At 39.4% G+C, this 18,631-nt stretch overlaps 2 protein-coding genes across 2 annotated transcripts; both read right to left on the minus strand.

Moving 5' to 3' along the window:
* Nucleotides 1–1,387: 1,387 nt before the first annotated feature.
* LOC113915191 (olfactory receptor 8B4-like) lies at nt 1,388–2,435 on the minus strand. Its single transcript, XM_027580992.1, is given in 3 exon segments — nt 1,388–2,130; nt 2,133–2,405; nt 2,408–2,435. Coding segments are annotated over 3 exon segments (1,044 nt in total).
* A 14,098-nt stretch (nt 2,436–16,533) lies between these two features.
* Nucleotides 16,534–17,481, minus strand: LOC113915192 (olfactory receptor 145). The gene has a single exon (XM_027580993.1). The coding sequence runs from the start codon at nt 17,479–17,481 to the stop codon at nt 16,534–16,536; it is 948 nt and encodes a 315-aa protein (XP_027436794.1).
* Between the last annotated feature and the right edge of the window lie 1,150 nt (nt 17,482–18,631).

The raw sequence follows: 18,631 nt of genomic DNA on the forward strand, positions 1-18,631 counted from the left end.
CTCAGTATGACGCTGCTGCTTCCACATGAGTGTCAGCGGAGAGGTAAATGTGAAGAATTAACTGCTCTTTGCTGCCTTGTTTCTCATACCAACACACATTGTACAACTATCTGATTTTATGGAAGAGTGAGGAATATAAGCAAAGCAAAGTACCTCAACTCAGTACTTTATATGACTCTTCCCATATCCTGAAGAAAAGTACCAAATATTCTTCACAGAGAGTCTTCTCAAAGACACTCCAAGTTCTAGCCCTTACTCAGCCCCATTATTCTGGCCACACTGTGTCTCCATCCTCCCATCTCTGCACATGGGTTGGTCTGGCCTGAGATTCACCTTCCTGCCTACACTCAGGGCAGTTTATGAGGGTGTATTCCTTGAAATCTGAACTATTAGATATAGAATAGCACAATCTTCAGCAGAGTAGTACAGAGTGGACTCCTGCACTCAAAATCTGGATCACTTCCAAGTTTCCCTGCAAGTAAAAAGTGTAATATGACTCCTCTTTCTTCCTGACTCTCTAGTACTTAACTGTAATACACACACACACACATACATACCTACATACACATATTCTTAGAGACAATAAAATCTAAACCTACTTTAAAGAATAAAAGAATTTTCCTAAATGCCCCATAATGTACACAGTATCTCCAGGGCAGGATAGAGGTAGCAATTGACATAATCACATAAATCCATGGAATTTCTCCTTTGTTCTTGCTTTCAGCCTTAGCATACAGAGCCCAAGAAATTGGCCCAATTACAAAACCGCCTACGCCGTGGTTACATTCCAAGCCCTAAGAGTTCTGAAACTTGGAAATGAAAGATTTTCATTTTGATTTATCTTTACATTTCAAACTGTGTAAAGAACTCTTGTGCAAGGCCTTCTCTTGTGTGTACATGTATGGATATGAGATGATTTATGATCTCTCTCAAGAAGCTGGGAGACTATCTTACTTATGGCACCAAGGTATCTACATTTGGTCTTCGGTAAAGCTGTCTCCATAACTGAAGAAAACAAATTCACTTTCTTGGACCCTCTTTAGCGTTACTTGCTCCCTTTCCCAGCCAGAAATGTTGCTTGGACAAACCCATTTAGCCTACCAAGGAAAGGACAGAAGGCCTGGAGCCTCATATTACTCATCTCTTGGGCATAGTGTAGAGTCTCATAAACAGTGGACACTTAATAGATGTTAAATTGCATGCAATGGACCAATTTAAGTAGTACAAAATGGTATAATCCTCAAGAAGAGTATAAGCAAGAGACTTCCAATTTGTAAAGTGGAGAGAAGCCCCTACTTGAGAAAAAAGATGGAAAGTTCTGCACCTGTAAATAAAAAGATACTTGAGTATGATGCTTACCAGTAATTAAGTGATACCAACAGAACCATCAGAAGAGCACTCTTCTCAGGGTTTTACCCAGGGCGAATTTCACATCCTTATTCCTCAACCTGTAGTTAAGCATGGGAACCACGTTGGTATAAAAGACTGAGGCAAATTTATTCTGGTCCATAGATCCAGGAAAAGAGGTTGTTAAATAGGTATATGCCCCTGATCCAAAAAACAAAGCAACAGCAATTATGTGGGAGCCGCATGTGCTAAAGGCTTTGGACCTGCCCTCAACAGAAGGAATATGGAAGATATTAGAGAGAATCAAGGCATAAGAGATGAAGATGCTGATACCAGATATTGAAATGACAACTCCCACAACAATAAAAAATACCAGCTCATTGACATGGGTGCTGGTGCAGGAGAGCTGCAAGAGAGGGAGAGCTTCATACAGATAATGGTGGATGATGTTGGAATTACAGAAGGTCAGTCTCAGCATGCTTCCAGTGTGGGCTGTGGCTCCAGCAAACCCTATCACGTATGAACCAAACATCAACAGAGAACAGACCTGAGGGGACATGGTGACCGTGTACATCAGAGAGTTGCAGATAGCCACATAGCGATCATAGGCCATTGATACCAACACATAGCATTCAGAATTGACAAAGAAACAAAAGAAAAGTAGTTGAGTCATGCATCCCACATAAGAGATTACATTTTCTGACACAAAATCATTCAGCATTTTGGGGGTAAACACACAGGCATAACAGAGATCTATAAAAGACAAGTTGAAGAGGAAAAAGTGTGAAGGCTAGGATTCAGCCCAGATAAGGTGATCAAGCCCAAGTTGCCCACCACAGTAAACACATAGATCCCTAAGAACAGGAGGAAGAGGCGTAGCTGGAGTTCTGGTTGTTCTGATAATGCCACTAGGATAAGCTCAGTCACTGAAGAGTTGTTTCTCAGAGGCGTTCTCTTCCAGGGAGCTCTCTGTAGAAACAAGTGATAAAACACATAGATTGATAATAGGCACAAGCATGACTGATGGAAGAAGGCTCTAGAATATGAGCCAGTGCATGATGTCCTACCTTTTCACTCTCTTTTCTCATCTATGCCCCCTCCCCTAGTCAAGTTGTTGACAATGTTCCTGTGATTATATCTCAGCTCCCCTGGGCTAGAGTGTGTTCTTGGGCACAAGAATTCTGTCCCTCTTGAGAGGTGAGGAGGTGAAATACCTGCATTGATTGTCCAAGAACTATCAGAAGGACACCCCAAGAGCCAGGAATACAACCTGAGCCCACAGCCTTAGGCTCTGAGAGAAAGGAGCTCTCACGTCCCCCATTGTCTCCACCCATTCTCTGCCTCCCTTTCCCACTCTGGAGAGAAAGCCAAGAGTGTCCCCTACTGTCTCTACACACCCTACCTTCTTCCTCTAAGCCCCTCACGCCATCTCACATTAAAGTCAGTGTTGAGAGCAGGGAAGGGATCAATATATTCTAGATGTCTTAGTTGTGGGTTTAAAAGAAGGCCATCAGGGAAGATGGGATTCAGACATTTACCTTCCTTCTCCCTGTCCCCACTCAGTGCTGGACCTTATGCAATCTTGTTTTTCCATTAGCCCAAAGGAGAAAATAGTGTTCATACATAAAGCAGGCAGCCTCTAGTGTTTAACTCTTCTGATTCCCTCAGTGCTGAGAATCAGACCTTTTACAGACCCCAGTCACCAAGGTGCTCTGGGAATAGACTAAGATTTCTGTTTGTGGATTTTCCCAGATGGTCTACACCAACTTCAGGAGAAAAAAAAAAAAAAACAACAACTCTCATTTTTACCAGAACCCCAGCTGGCATATCACAGAGAAGTTTATGCTACTTGATGATCTCAGGGGTCTGCTTAGACACAGTTTCCCCTGGGAATTTCTCAGAGACTTGTTTCTATAAGGAAGGAATTGCACCATCTTTGTTTATAGTCTGGATTACCTAGCATCTTGGGACTTGGGTGTTCTACTCAAACTTCCCTATTACTCCAGGGATTTCATGCCATTCGCGGCTGAGTGTGGGGGCTTATTTTTCTTCTCCATTAACTCTTGGCACTTAAGCTCGACTTTAAAGGAAAATGGCCTAAAATTTATGTTAGCCACCATTTCCAAATATTCCAAGGGACTTTTGCTATGTAGATACTACAGAGAGCACCTCAGACAAAATGTTTCTAACAGCCTGAGCTGCTCAGAACAGTGGAGACACCACCACAAACACCACCTACCCTCAGCTCTATTAAGGGCCACAGACACGCCTTTGCTATATATAAGGAGATTAAAATATAACAACACATATGCAAGGAAGCACACACATACACCTGTATAAAGTTACTCTATGGATGTATGCAGGCTGAGATTAACAGGAGATGTACCTAAATGTTTTAATCCTGTCATTCTCCGGATGATAAAGCTGCTCTCCATATGATCTGCTACATGAATATTTTAAGAAACATTCAAAGGCATGTAAGCAACTGCATTTGTAAGTTAACTGAAGCTGCCTAAAATAATCCCAGTTTTCCTGGAATAGTTTTGATTTACATCTATTATCCCTGTATAATTATTAATAGTACACTCACTCTCAAAAGTGTCTGGATTTGGATAAGAAATTATATGGTCACCCTACTAAAAAGAGCATAAGCAGCTATCAGGTCCTCTGGTCCCTACTTCTCCTAGACCCACTGACCTCCATCCCCATTCTGACTGAGGGAGTATCTCTCTGTCTTTTACCCTCCTTGCCCTCAAAGTTCTCCTTAACTGAACCTACTCCTCCTAACCAACCAGTATTATATCTTCAGTAGATTTATTTTCAAAAATGGGAAGGGCACTTGCTGCAAGCTGTTTCTGATTTATACCTAGCCAAAAACTCTAAAGCAAAGAAATACAAACCCTAGCTACCTGCCTAACATAGGTGGAATGGGAATAGAGAGAAGAATTATGTAGGTACAAGGATTAAACATTGGTACAATTTTACATTGTAACCATTGGTATAATGGTACAACATTGTTGAATATCATTGTTTATGGTACAATAAATTGATTAGTAATATTTAACAAATTTGGACATTTACATATGTCAATTCTACTCCTAGGTGCATACCCAATAAAAATAAGTACACATGCTATCTAAACACAAGAAGTGGGGGCGCCTGGGTGGCTCAGTCGTTAAGCGTCTGCCTTCGGCTCAGGTCACGATCCCAGGGTCCTGCGATCAAGCCCCTCATCAGGCTCCCTGCTCAGTGGGAAGCCTGCTTCTCCCTCTCCCACTCCCCCTGCTTGTATTCCCTCTCTCACTGTGTCTCTCTCTGTCAAATAAATAAAATCTTTAAAAAAATAAATAAAGACAAGAAGTTTCATAGCACCATTATACATAATAACCAAGAACTGAAAACAACCCATATGTCAATCAACTATAGACTGGATAATAAATTGATATTAATAAAATAGAATTCCATATAGCCATGAAAGTTAATAGCATAAAGATCACAAACCTATTGTGAAGCAAAAGAAGCCAAGCACAAAAGAGTACATACTTTATGATTCCATTTATATGAATTTCAAAAATAAGGAAACTAATCTGTGATGTTAGAAGTCAGATAGCAGTTATTCATACTTGGTCTGTCAGAGGCTAGTGACTGGAAAGGGATATGAAGGATGCTTCAGGGTTGTTGACAATGTTCTGTTTCTGATGGGGTGCTGATTACATAGATGTGTTCAATTTGTAAAAATTTATCACACGATATCCTTATGTTACACTTAAATGTTAACTTAAAACAAATTGAGAACAAAAACAATATTTTAATAAATCATCCTGACAAACTATTTCAACACTAAAATTACTAAGAATCTTTGAGCCATAATTCCCTAAGTTATAAAATAGGAATTTATTGTCCTAAAAACTCAGTATGGTAGCACATGCAAAAAAAAAAAAAACAACCCCAAAAAACCATCATTTTTATTTTTCATTCATCTTGTGTCTCTTAGAATAAAACTCCCTTTATTTCTCATATAAAGGGAGAAAATCAAGTGGTAAAAGAATTAATGCATATGGAGCAACTATAGAGTGCCTTGCATTATGCCATTATGTTGGATGTTTTCTGATGTAATTTTTTATTTATAACAACTATACCATGCACATGTGTATGGAAGATTGTTTTGTTTTTTCCAAAGATGGCCATACCTCTGCATGCACATGTGTGCGTGCACGCGCGCGCACACACACACACACACACACACACACACACACACATCTTGCATCCCACATGTTCTTGGTACAATAGGACTGACACTCCTCAAATAAAGAGATGGGATCTATGTTCCCTACCCTTGCATCTAGGCAAGGACTTAGGATTTCTCCAACCAAAAGAGCATGGCAGAAGGGATGCTTTGTGACTTCGAATGTTCAGCCCTAAAACGGTACAGCTTTTACCTCCCTCCTTCCCTCTCTATCTCTCTCACTGTCCCCATTCCCCCCTTTCCACTCTTCTCTTTTGTCATCCTCTAGCCTTCAGGACAGTTATATTGGAACCCTCCGGCCTTGTCTCAAGATATACTACAGGACAGCAAGTTTATGGTCATTTACCCAATATTAAGGGGGTGCAGAAGCCCTCTAGGACCTGTATGTTAGTTGATAGACCTCAGGGGAAAATACTTAAGGGAAATGGCCCAGGGAATTTTTAGTACAGGTTTGAATTACTTAGTCCAGTTCCCTCTTACTCCTCAGAAAATTTCTTTTTGTTTCCATATTAGATATTTCTGGTTTATTTTTATGAAGAAAATAGATACTTCTTTTTAGTACACATAATTTCATATCCACTGTATTTCCCCCTCTTGAATAACAGTTTAGCAGATGTGTGGCAATGGCCCAGCAATGAAAGACTAAGAATTACCTCTGTTCATTAGAGTAGAAATCAACTTACTCATTTATTTATCATCCAATAAGTATTAAGGCCAGCTATTTCCAGCACTCTTGCAAACTTTATACCCAGACAAATCTCCCCTGATAGAACAAAACTAAGAATTCTGGGTAAAATATAAAAATCATTTATCTGTTAATGTTTGATGTGGCAGAAACCAAGTGAATTCCTGTGAGAGCAAAAGATAAAAGATAAAGTAATAATTCAGAGGGGTACACAGCACTGGACCTGGAGTTTACCCTTGGGGAACTAGTAGATTCCCTATGGCCCAGAGTTGGGTTTTACTTGAGTTGCCTATGCAGAACATAAGAGATATATCCTAGGATAAATCCTTTCATGACTAAACCTTAGAAGCCTGGGAGCTTGGAACCATTATTCATTTGTAATACTGGATCTCCAAAAGGAAACATCGTCCATGGCTAAATTAGAGAAATTAAAAAAAAAAAAAAACCACATAGGAAGAAAGCAAAGATATGTGTCTAAGTTGGCTCTGGGAAGAGAAGAGCTAAAATATCCCCTGAGAACTTTAACAACCTCTGCATTTCAAGCAAAAAAAAAAAAAAAAAAAAAAAATCATATTACAAATATAACCAAAAAAAAAAAAAATATCCTCTCTGGAAAATACTAGTTAGCTCCAGATATCAAAGAATTTCCCCCAGATAACTATCTGGGAATCATGAACTCTTAATGAAAAGCACTAACCAGACACAAAATAAGCCACCAGGAATGAAAATCATCATTAATGATAAACCACAAGCTACAGGACCAGATATGCAAAATTATTAGGCTTATCAGGGACAGAATACAAAATAATTTATTTAATGTGTTCAAAAAGAAAAAGAGCAATTGAAAGTGTAATGAAGGCCACATCAAAATTGACAGGGCAGATTTTTAAAAGAATCAAATAGAGCTTTTAGGAATGAAAACATGATAGTTGAAATGAGGAACTCTGTGAATGTGTTAGACAGCCTTTCAGACGCAGGTGAAGAGCTAATAGGTCAACTGGAGGGTAGATCTAAAGAAATTATCCAGAAGTTAGCATCAGCCATAGGAAAAAAACTATGAATTAAAGATATAACTTAAGAAATGTAGAAATAGAGAAGGTCCAGTAGATATAGAGAAAGCATTTGCCACATTCTAGGGCCTGTGTTTTGCTCTAAGAATAAAGCAACAATCAAAACAGACACAATTCCTGCCCTTTCCAATATATAATCTAGATATATACCTAGATACCTAGAATAAACAAAAATTGTACATAACTAACTAGAAATATTCACTGTCCAGCATTAGTACTCCTTTTATTTTGGGAATCTGCCTCATGTGAGCCTTGTTTGGAACCAGACTCAGCCTCCTTCTGTGAAACTTCCCCAAAGAACGTAAGACAACTCAGCCAGTGAGATGTTTCCATGCAGGACTCTAAGTCTGGGACAAGTGACACAAAGAAAGAGGAACAACTTACATTTCATTTTGGCAAAGACAAAGACGGTAGAACTCCCAATTGATAACGTGTTGGGTATTGGTGGTGCCAACAGAAGCAACCGATGCAGCCTAACCAGATGGTTCTGTGGTATAACTTGGCTGTGATTCCACCACATGGCTTCCCCCTAGATCCTGCCTGGCTCCAAAATCTGGTTCCCCAGCCTGCTCTAAGAGTCTGTTAATTACCCCCAATTTCTTGCCAATTAATTCCATCTTTTGCGAAAATTAACCAGAATCAGCTTCTGCTGTTTGCAGTCAATAACCGTGGCTGGTATAATAGGGACTGGACATTCAGGGAGCTGTAGACAGGGAGTGGAGACAGGGAGATCATTCAGGCTATGGTACAAATTTCTCTTATCCCCAGGATGACTGCAGACACATCTACCAAAATCACCTTCTCAGAGGGATCTAACAGACTCCCTCAAAGTTTTGCTCTATTTTGAATGATTTTTCCCCTTTCATGGAAATGTTTGGATATGGTTTGAGGATAAGTGAATAAACATTTCCAGTTCCACAGATTATTCTTCATACTCCTACACGAAGTTTTTAAAACTTTCAATTCTTCAATGACTCCTCTTTTTTAATAAGCTTCATTACACTGTTTAGTAGAATGAATAATAAACTTCTTTGCTGGCTAAAAAGAAAAGTATTCAATGAATTATCTGGCCAGCTTTTTTAATGCAATGTGGGCCATAGCAAAAAATAATAATTAAAAAAAGGGATTATATTTAACATCTAAGGAAGCTTATGACACAATGATTATTTTTATTAATGGTTAAATAGCTAGTATTTGTTTAAATTGGGCAGTGTTATGATAGGGTTCTGTTTTTCATGGACTCTATATTCACTTTATTGCTTTTGATAATTTCATATGAAATCAATACATGGAATAGCTTTCTGCACACTTTTTAAAACTTGGGAAATGATTTTCCCCTAAAAAAAATCATTATAGGGTATTCTAGAAAGTACATCTTTGGTTTTCTTAACAGGTTATTTTGTGCTAGATCTTTATTCAGAAGCGTTCTCCAATTATTACATTGTTACTATGGAAATATACAATCTGTTTTATGATATGGTTTTAGAAATGCATTGCTATTAGGCTTGAGTATAAGTAGAAGGTTACCAGCAGAGAAAATCAGGAGGACATTCTGAGCAAAAGGAATCACAAAAAGAAATTAAAAGGCCATTAGAGGGAAAAAAGCACTGCAAATTTGGGGAATGGCAAATGATACTGAGACTTGAATTATTGTATACGTAGCAGGGAGGGATGGGAGATAGTTGGAAAGGGTTAGTGGTGATAATAAATAATATCTTTCTTCCACTTCTGGCTCCAGAATCCAATTGAGAAATTAGACACAGAAGTCAGAAAAAAAAAATTCCAACTTTATTGCTGATAAAGTTGAAAGACCCAGCTTGGATGTACAGTAGGACCTTATAATTCCCTATGGCGCATCACAGACTAAATTAGTGAATATAGGTCTAAACCAAGCCGGACAACAGTTGGTATTCTCTTATACTTATGAAGGAGAAGATTTACAGTTGGAAGAGATGAATAGGAATCCTGAGAATGTGCCTGTCCTAACCAGAAATGGGGCTAAGGGCCATAGGCTCAGCCACACTGAGCCACGTAAGTTCATTCTCCCGATTTCTCATTAATCCTATAAACTATCCCTTTCCTTTGGGTTAGAATGGGGATGGTAAAGGGGAAGAGAGAGGGTTGCTTCTTTATTTACCTGCCTGGGATGTAGAGACTACTTTCCTAGGGAAGGAGAAGTATAAAGCATAAATGAGGTTAGAATGTCTAGAGTTGGACTTTTGATAAAAGATGAAGGAGAAGGATAGAGACCAGGAAAACTGAACTAAGGTAGTGGGAGGAATATGCAGAATTGACACTAAGAATAAATCAAAGACAAAGCTACTCTTAGAATTTAGAAAAGGAATTTAGGATCATCAGATGAACATATCACTGTTAAAAAACTCTTTGGAAGAAGGAAACAAAGTCTTTCTGTGCAGCAAACAGAAACATTTTGCATCTTTCCACCGAGTTTTAGCTTTAAATACAATGAATATAGTCATTGAAAATAATGATTTTGATGAAAATTTAATCACATGAAAAGCTGTTTACAATATGTTACAGACTGAAAAATAGTCACAAAGTTGTACTTAACATGATCACATCTGTCTCTATGTATGTATATATACATATAAATATATATTTATATAGTATAAGGTTACCAGCAGAGTATATAGAATATATAAAGAGAGTATATATATGTATATTTATATAGTATGTGTGTGTGTATATATATAGTTTTTGCAAAATGGTCTAAGTCATCACAACTACACACACACAAAAATATTCTGAAAGAATATACACTAAAATCTTAAGACTAGTTTTCTCTAGGTAGTAGAATCATGGATTTTTTTTTTTAATCTTTTGCTTATCTCTACCTTAAATACTCCTATAGTACTTGAGCATTACTTTTGCAAATTTAAGAAAAATTATTTTTAAAATTAAATTAACAAAACATTGCAGGGGCACCTGGGTGGCTCAGTTGGTTAGGCAATCGACTCTTGATTTCAGCTCCGTTCATGATCTCAGAGTCATGAGATCAAGCCCCACATGGGGCTCTGTGCTCAGCATAGAGTCTGCTTGGAACTCTCTCTTCCTCTCCTTCTGACACTGCATAATTTAATATTTTAAGGTCTCACTAGGGATTCGTTCAACATTTATTTAGCACTTTCTATATCTGCCATGCATTAAATTCTCTGCATGTGTTAGATCACCAGGTTGAGGTTTAGAATATAACCTCAAATAAATATTTTCCAAATATATTACTGCACAATTCATATTACAGGAGTTCAGCAGGTCCCACACTTACTTATATAACTGACCCTATTAGTTCAATGCAACAAATAAGGAGAAAAAATCTTTAGGGTCTTTCTCTTGTCATATCTTTTTGGCAGATTTTTCTAAATGAAAGTGAATGTATGAACTTACCCAGCTCAAAGGCAGCAAGAACTTGGACATTACACAAGACGAATATATGTGCTTTTTCTTATACACACAGACTGAGCCTCTGGAAGGCAGCAAGTGTTAAGAGTATGGGCTCTAGAATCAGACAGTCTAAATTCAATTCTTTACTCCACCACTTACTATCTGTACAATCTTAAGCAAGTTCCTTAACTGGTAGAGAAGATTAAATGTTTGTAAAGTCCAAAGAACATAAAGTTTCCATAATATCATTATTGGGGTTTGAAGAACATGAGTCTCTTGAGTGTGAAACTCTTGTCCACCTTCATTCTCAAGTCATGCAAGTTTGGAAAGTTAGGATGAAAGGGGAAGGGTAGTCACTGCAAGCAAGATACAATGTGAAGGAAGGAAGCAGATGGGACAAGGAGTCCTGTCTTTAAGGAAGCTAGACTGAATGGCATCAAAACCAAATTGTGTGGACAGAGTCTCAGGACTTTTTTCCCCCTCTCACTCCAGGCCCCACTTCTTCCTTTCATGGGGTCTCACCAATCACTGCTGGGAACCTGAGGATGCTGTCATGCAAGTTGGTAAAAAGTGGTGAGAAGGGGACCACCAATGACACTCAGGGCTCATGGACTTTGGGACACAGAGCATTGGCCCATTCACAGAGACCAGGCGGGTCTACCACTTGTACACACAGGTATCCTCAAGGGAAAAACATATAAATGAATATCTTATAAACATGAATATTCTCTCATTAAATACCTACTTGCAGAATTACCTAAGTACAGGTCATTCCACCTTCCATTCATATTTTGGTTTAAACACCATTTATCTCTAAATAAAACCAATGCTGGGGCAGGGAAGGTACAAAATCAGCCTGAAACATATTGTTTTGTTGCTGTAAAGCAACAAAGTACCCAAAATCTATTAATAGAGAATTATTAAAAGAACATAGGAACTAGTATGAAGAGGCTCCCACTGAATAAATAAGGGACAACCGAGCATCAAAATAAGCGATGACAATAATGAATTGTAACCCATTAGATAAAATTGGAATGCTTGAGTCCACAATAATATGAATGAATAAACAGATGAATGAGTTTATGAATAGATAAATACAGAAAGAAAGGTTCTTCCTGACAAAGTGCCAACTAACAATAATGAAGCGTTCATGGAGTTAGAAAATCTCCACTTTTCAACCATCAGAGTAATATTGTTTCAGGCAAGAATTATCAATGGATGCTAAAACTGGTGTGTGAAAAAATGAACAAGACATTTCATAGTTTCAAAGTATCTCTCCACAACTTTAATTACAAAGGTAAAAGTAGTAATTTTCCTCAATAAAACTACTAGGAGCTTGCAAAGTTCCGAAAACTGTATTGTCAAATGTCTCCAGAAGTAAGTCTGACAGGATATAGAATATATTCATTTGTGACAGTAAAGAAAAAGGAAAGCGGTACTGTGCCCTGCAAAATCAACAAGGAAGAATCAGGCTATGGTCTTGGTGACTTTTTTCTAAATTAGCTTTTTGAACACAATCTTTTAGGCTTAGTCTGCTATTTGGGGGGAAATGGGAGCTTCATACATGAATGATTCATGTTTTTCATTGTACAATTTTTTCTTTGGTATGTTGTCTCTGAGATATGAGTGAAAATGGAGAGTAGTACAGAATGAATGCGCAATTATTGGTATTTTATAAAATTGCTTTCAGAGCCAGTGTTCGATCAAATAGTGATCTGGAGTTTGCTTAAGTCAACCATTTTATACAACACTATACTTGACCATAAAAAGGAGTGGACAGTTGGGATTTACAAATCTAATGTAGAGTCTGATTCTGCTACAGCCACAAAATGTGGAGGATATATCAAAATGGACACCAGGGACCCTTCTCACACAAAACTTACAGTCTGATGTATAGTGTAAGTGTATACAGAAAAGTAAATGAGCAGTGGCCCTACATTTTGACCAGCACTTAACGGGTTAAGAGCAGTGTACTATGAGAACGAAGAGCAGGAGCATTGAGAGAGAAGAGAGGTGGGAGAAAGATACTCCAGAAAGACACCTCACAATAGATTATCACAAAGGGAAAGCTCCAGAGTATCTTCCTTTCCTGGATCAAAAAGATAACCAGAGTTATGATGAAGCCAAGAAAAAGTCATTTAAGAAACAAAGGGATGAAGTAGAGCAGAATTTGCTACTCCAAAATATGTCTCTTTGGCATAAGGATTATCTTAATCTGATTATTTTTAAGAAAACAGACATAGAAGAAACTCTGGAAACTGGGCAGTGGTTGCCTCTTTGTGAGGGAAATGTATATTTATAAGGGAGATCTCCATTTGTAAGGGTGTCTCCCCCTCTGTACCAAGAAGAGGGGGATGACTAAATCTCTAGAAACTGTTATCAATGGAGAAAGTAGCAACTTAAATCTGCGTAACAACCATACCTTCATTTACTGGGCTTTGCCTGATTACCATAAGTGATAACCCTCCCCCACCCCCCACCCCAACATCTTCTTTTGTCTTTAGCTGGAGGTGGTATTTAAGGTGGTGGCTTGGGCCATTTTTCCTGAGTATCTCCCATGTTTATAGGAGGTATACATGTTATTAAAGTTCTGTTTGTCTTCTGTTAATCAGTCTTTTATCACAGGGGAGTCTCAGCCAACAATCTAGAAGGACAGAGGGAAAATTATTTCCCTCCCCTACAGGGAATATGTAAGAAAGAAAAAGAAGGCAGAAGAAAACATTCTCAGTTTTGCTCCTGCTTTTCTCTTCTTTATCCATTCAGATACCACAAGTAGTTTATGAAGTAAAAAGGAATAAAAGATACGAAAGAAGACAGTAATACAAACACCACCACTGTCAAAATTAAAGGTACTCAGTTTTTATGAGTGACACCCTTATTAGTACAGAATCTGGCCAAGAGTAGGCCGTCTGAGTATGTTTATACTGCTAGTGAGAGTATAAATTGAGATAAACTTTAAAGAAGGAATTTTGGGGGGCACCTGGGTGGCTCAGTTGTTAAGCGTCTGCCTTCGGCTCAGGTCATGATCCCAGGGTCCTGGAATGGAACCCCGCATCGGGCTCCCTGCTCAGCGGGAAGCCTGCTTCTCCCTCTCCCACTCCCCCTGCTTGTGTTCCCTCTCTTGCTGTGTCTCTCTCTGTCAAATAAATTAATAAAATCTTTAAAAAAAATAAAAAATAGGAATTTTGGAATAATATTCAATAATCTTATGTCATTCAGTAATTCCCTGTCTAAAAATATATCCTAATTAGGGGAAAACTCAAAGAGTTATGGAATAAGTCTATTAAGCATTGTTTATAATTTGGGAAAACAAAAATAACATACAGTAGTAGAAAATTGTTAATGAGATATAATACATCCATATACTAGAATTTTATGCAATCATAAAAATCAAGTTGGAAACAAGAGATCAGTAAAAACAAATTCTGTGAGCTGTGTCTTGGATACACACTTATGTAACCAGAGCCAACACTCCCTTGTTTTCACAGCATGTCTTTCTCTCTGCCTCTTTTTGGCTACCCACAACCCTTCGTATATATCTTTCCTGCTTTTTTATTCATTTATTTATCCAATAACAACCCCTCATTCCCTCCTTTGCAAATTAGATTTCATTGGTAGATATGTTTTAAAGCAGCTGCTCATAGACTGAAAACAAGGACAAGATTGTGTACGTATGTGCAGGTGTAACGGAACTCCAGAGGTTCACCACTTGGGGTGCGCTGAATTGAACACAATTCAAGGAAGTGTTGAAAGCAAAGAACTTTTTATTACTTGTTACAAGTGAGGGGACAGGAAGATAGCTCTCAAAGCACTGTCTTCCTGTGGGGTTAGTACAGGAAGCTTTTATTCAGTGGATTAGGAGGCAGGGACAGGGATCTTGCATATACAGTAAGGGACGTAATACATATTCCATTACTTAGGCACTTTGGTTCAACTGCACATGCCTGGCGTGCCAACATGCTAGTGCATACATCATATGTTCAAAATACAATGGAAAACTCTGCCCATAAGAGATCTTAGTATTATAATGAGTTAAAGGTAACTTCAGGACAGCTTGGGGGACTTCTGCATGGGTCCTCAGCTCCAAACCAGCTCAGACTGGCCTATGCAAGGGGCTATCAGAGGAAGCACCTAGCCTGGCATTTCCTTGTCAGGAACTGCTGGTTCTGCAAAACAAATCATATTCCTTGCCTGCTTGTTCCTCTGTCCCTTCTGCCTCCCCACTTCTGCTGATAGCTTTCAGCCCTCTGACCTGAGGAACTCACTGTTGCATCTTGGCTAACACAAATACTGTGCATAGAAAGACTGTCTTAAAACATATAACCAACAAGCAACAGTGGCAGACCCTGGAGAGGGTAGAGAAGGACCAGAAAATTGAGTAAAGGAAGACTTCCTTTCACTGAGTATTTTTTTAAAGATTTTATTCATTTATTTAGTTGAGAGAGAGAGAAAGAGAGCACAAGCAGGGGGAGCGGCAAATGGAATGGCAGAGGGAGAGGGAAAAGCAGACTCCCCGCTGAGCAGTTACTGTAGCCCACTGGAAGGAAATCAGGGAAATAAATATCACAATATTGTGCTCCACTCGTCTTCTGATTTCCTCTCCTGATGCGGCCATTGGCTTCACCCAACCAGAAGAAAACAGAGGGTCAGGGAGCCCATTGACAAGATCCATTGGGGTATGCCTCCCAGGACTTGAAGTAAGGTACAAAGAAACAGAGAGTTGATCTAGAGAGGCACACAGAGAATACCTCACATAGTCTCTGTCACATACAGTACCATAACAGTCAGTGGTCATTTCCTCTGCTGACTGGCTGCTGTGTGGTACTAACCTAATTACTGGCTTGTAACACAATGACCCCTCTATGGTTCTGAAATATTCTCCAGATTTTTAGCTGACCCCTGAGCTTCAGACTTCTCCACTCAGGTTTTAAAAGCACAATTTGAAACAAGGAAGTGATTGTGTATAAAAAATTTCCCAAATCCTGTACTTCATAACCTTGACATTTTCTATAAGGTCATCCAGCCAGCATGACCAAATCCTTTAAAGTCCAAGTCCCTGAAGCTCCACACCACTGTCTTAGGAGGTACCATGCTTGCTGCTGTCTGGGTCCTAGCATACTTCCCCCAAGTACTCTGAAAAATTCTTCAAGAATTTGGTCATTTAGCCAAGACCATCTCAACAAAGTTTTATACCTCCTACCTTCTTTGCAAAAATGTGGTATTTAAAATTAGCCCTTGAAAAGTTCCATGAAATTTCTGTAGAAAGAACCAGATCTTAACATCCTAGATCAGTTCACATTTGAAATGAAATCTTCCAGTGCTGATGAAGGAAGAAAGTGAACCATAGTGGAAAGTAACTAGTATTAGAAATCAAAAGCCTACTGATGAGCACTGGGTGTTATGCACAACTAATGAATCATTAAACACTACATCAAAAACTAATGATGTACTATATGTTGGCTAATTGAACTTAAATTAAAAAAAAAAAAAGAAATCAAAAGCCTATATCCTAGTCACAGTTGTGCTGCTGAATAACTGAGTGACTTTGGAGAAGGTACATAAACCTGTATCTATTCTCAGAAATATGAGAGAACTGATTAAATGATCCTTATGGTCCACTAAATGTGAGTACCCTATAGTTTTAAGAATCTTCTTAAATTAAAGGATGCATGAAATGGTAAGGATGAACTTCTTTGAGAAAGAGTTAAAATTTCCAAGCAGCCAATGGAACCTGAATCATATAAGGAAGGGGAAAAGGCCCTTTCCTAAGTATTACCCCTTTCTCAAGAGAATGGTTTTTTGCTCAATGTTTTCTTCAGAGCAACTTTGACGTCCTTATTCCTCAAGCTATAGATTAGCGGGTTGAGCATGGGCACAACAATGGTGTAGAACAAGGAGGACACTTTCCCCTGATTCATAGGTAAAAGAGAGGATGGTTTGAGGTACATAAATGCCCCTGACCCAAAGAAGAGAGAAACTACAATTATGTGGGAGCTGCAGGTGCTAAAGGCTTTGGACCTGCCCTTGGTAGAATGAATACGGAGAATGCTGGAGAGGATGAGGGCATAAGAGATGAAGATGGTAACTGTAGGCACACCAATATCGATGCCCACAACAACAAAAACTACCAGCTCATTTACATAGGTGCTGGTGCAAGAACGCTCAAGAAGGGGAAGGATGTCACACATGTAGTGGTTAACCAGATTGTTGGCGCAGAAAGTCAGTCTCACCATGCATGCTGTGTGGGCCACGGCCCCAGCAAACCCCATCACATAGACACCCAACAGGAGGAGTAAGCAGACCTGAAGAGACATGGTGGCCGTGTACACCAGTGGGTTACAAATGGCGACGTACCGGTCATATGCCATTGCTGACAGGATGAAGGACTCAGAGATGACAAAGAAAAGAAAGAAGAAGAGCTGAGTCATACACCCTGCATAGGAGATGATGTTCTTTCTCAAGACAAAACTCATCAGCATCTTGGGCGTGATAACAGTGGAATAGCAGAAATCTATGAAGGACAAGTTAAAGAGGAAAAAGTACATTGGGGTGTGTAGGTGAGAATTCAGCCCAATCAGGGTTATGAGGCCCAGGTTCCCCACCACAGTGACCACATAGGAACCTAGAAACAGGAAGAAGAGAGGGATCTGGAGTCTCGGCTGGTTGGTTAAGCCTGCAAGGATAAACTCTGTCACAGAGGAGTTCTCAGCTCCCATTCTTATTAAAGGCATTCTGTGGGAACAAGGGGAAAGAGTCTCTTAGAGAGGGAGAGAGAGAGAAAAGAGAGAGAGAGACAGAGACACCCCTCTCTCCTCCCAGTCACCCTCCTTTCTTGAGAACTGGATCCACACAGAGAGATTTTGGACTTCAGCAGAAAGGCCTCTCAAGATGCCTGTGGGTCTGTTCTCATGGCCCCCTACGGACTCTTCCACTGGAGCACCCTCTGGAGGATGGACCTTTCTCCATGGTGAGGGCAGATGCTGCCGGGAAGAATGGTCTCAAAGATGAGCTGAGGAGTCTCCCGTGTCTTTATTTTGGTCCATTATTGTGTCCTTCCAACTCCAACTTCTGTTCAAAATTATAAAACCTGGAGCCAATATCTAGAGGGAGTCCTCTCAGAGGTTGGAGCCAGCCCAACTGTGCCTGGAGTTTCCACCTCGTGGTCACCCCAGACAGTGCAGAAAAGGGAGGTGGTCTTTCCCAAAGCCTTTACTACCTGAGGTTGGGGACTTATGAAAAGTTCAGCCCAGACTCAGTCACTCACCCTCCTTCAGCCTAGAGCCCCAGTGATGCACCTTTCAGTCCAATTCTTATCCACAATTGTTCAGACAGATAAATGGGTGTGGTGCTAACACAGATAAAGGAACTAAGCACAGACCATTTTAGCTCCTGTTCTGTTTGAAGGATCAGAATTTGGAGTGCCTTAGAATTTGTTCTGAGCTAAAGAAGGTGGTATCTGATGGAGGCTTTGCCCCAAGGCTGTTTTCCAGTTTGTAGAAGGGAGACAGCATCTTTGCCTATAACCTGTGCCATCTGGTGACAGGAGACTGAGCAGTTTTATTCTGGATTTAAGGATCTGGGGACCTGATTAGAAGTAGAAAGTCAGAGGATCCCTTGGGACCCCATCTAAGGTGCTCCTAAGATAGTATTTGGAGCAAGTCTGACCCTAGAAACTAACTTTTTAAAAAAAGGAATATTTTCTTGTACCCTTGATGATATTTGAATGGGCTTTTAGAAACATTATTTGTCCAATTAACATCTATTCTGTAAAATGCAAAGTATTGTGCAAAAATGATAACTTACCATTAATTGAGCACTTACTGTATATACCAAACATTCTCCCTGCCCTAGCACTTATGTACTGACTCCAGCAGGCCAGAA

The sequence above is a fragment of the Zalophus californianus genome, chromosome 11, assembly GCF_009762305.2.
Source record: "Zalophus californianus isolate mZalCal1 chromosome 11, mZalCal1.pri.v2, whole genome shotgun sequence".
Lineage (NCBI taxonomy): Eukaryota > Metazoa > Chordata > Mammalia > Carnivora > Otariidae > Zalophus > Zalophus californianus.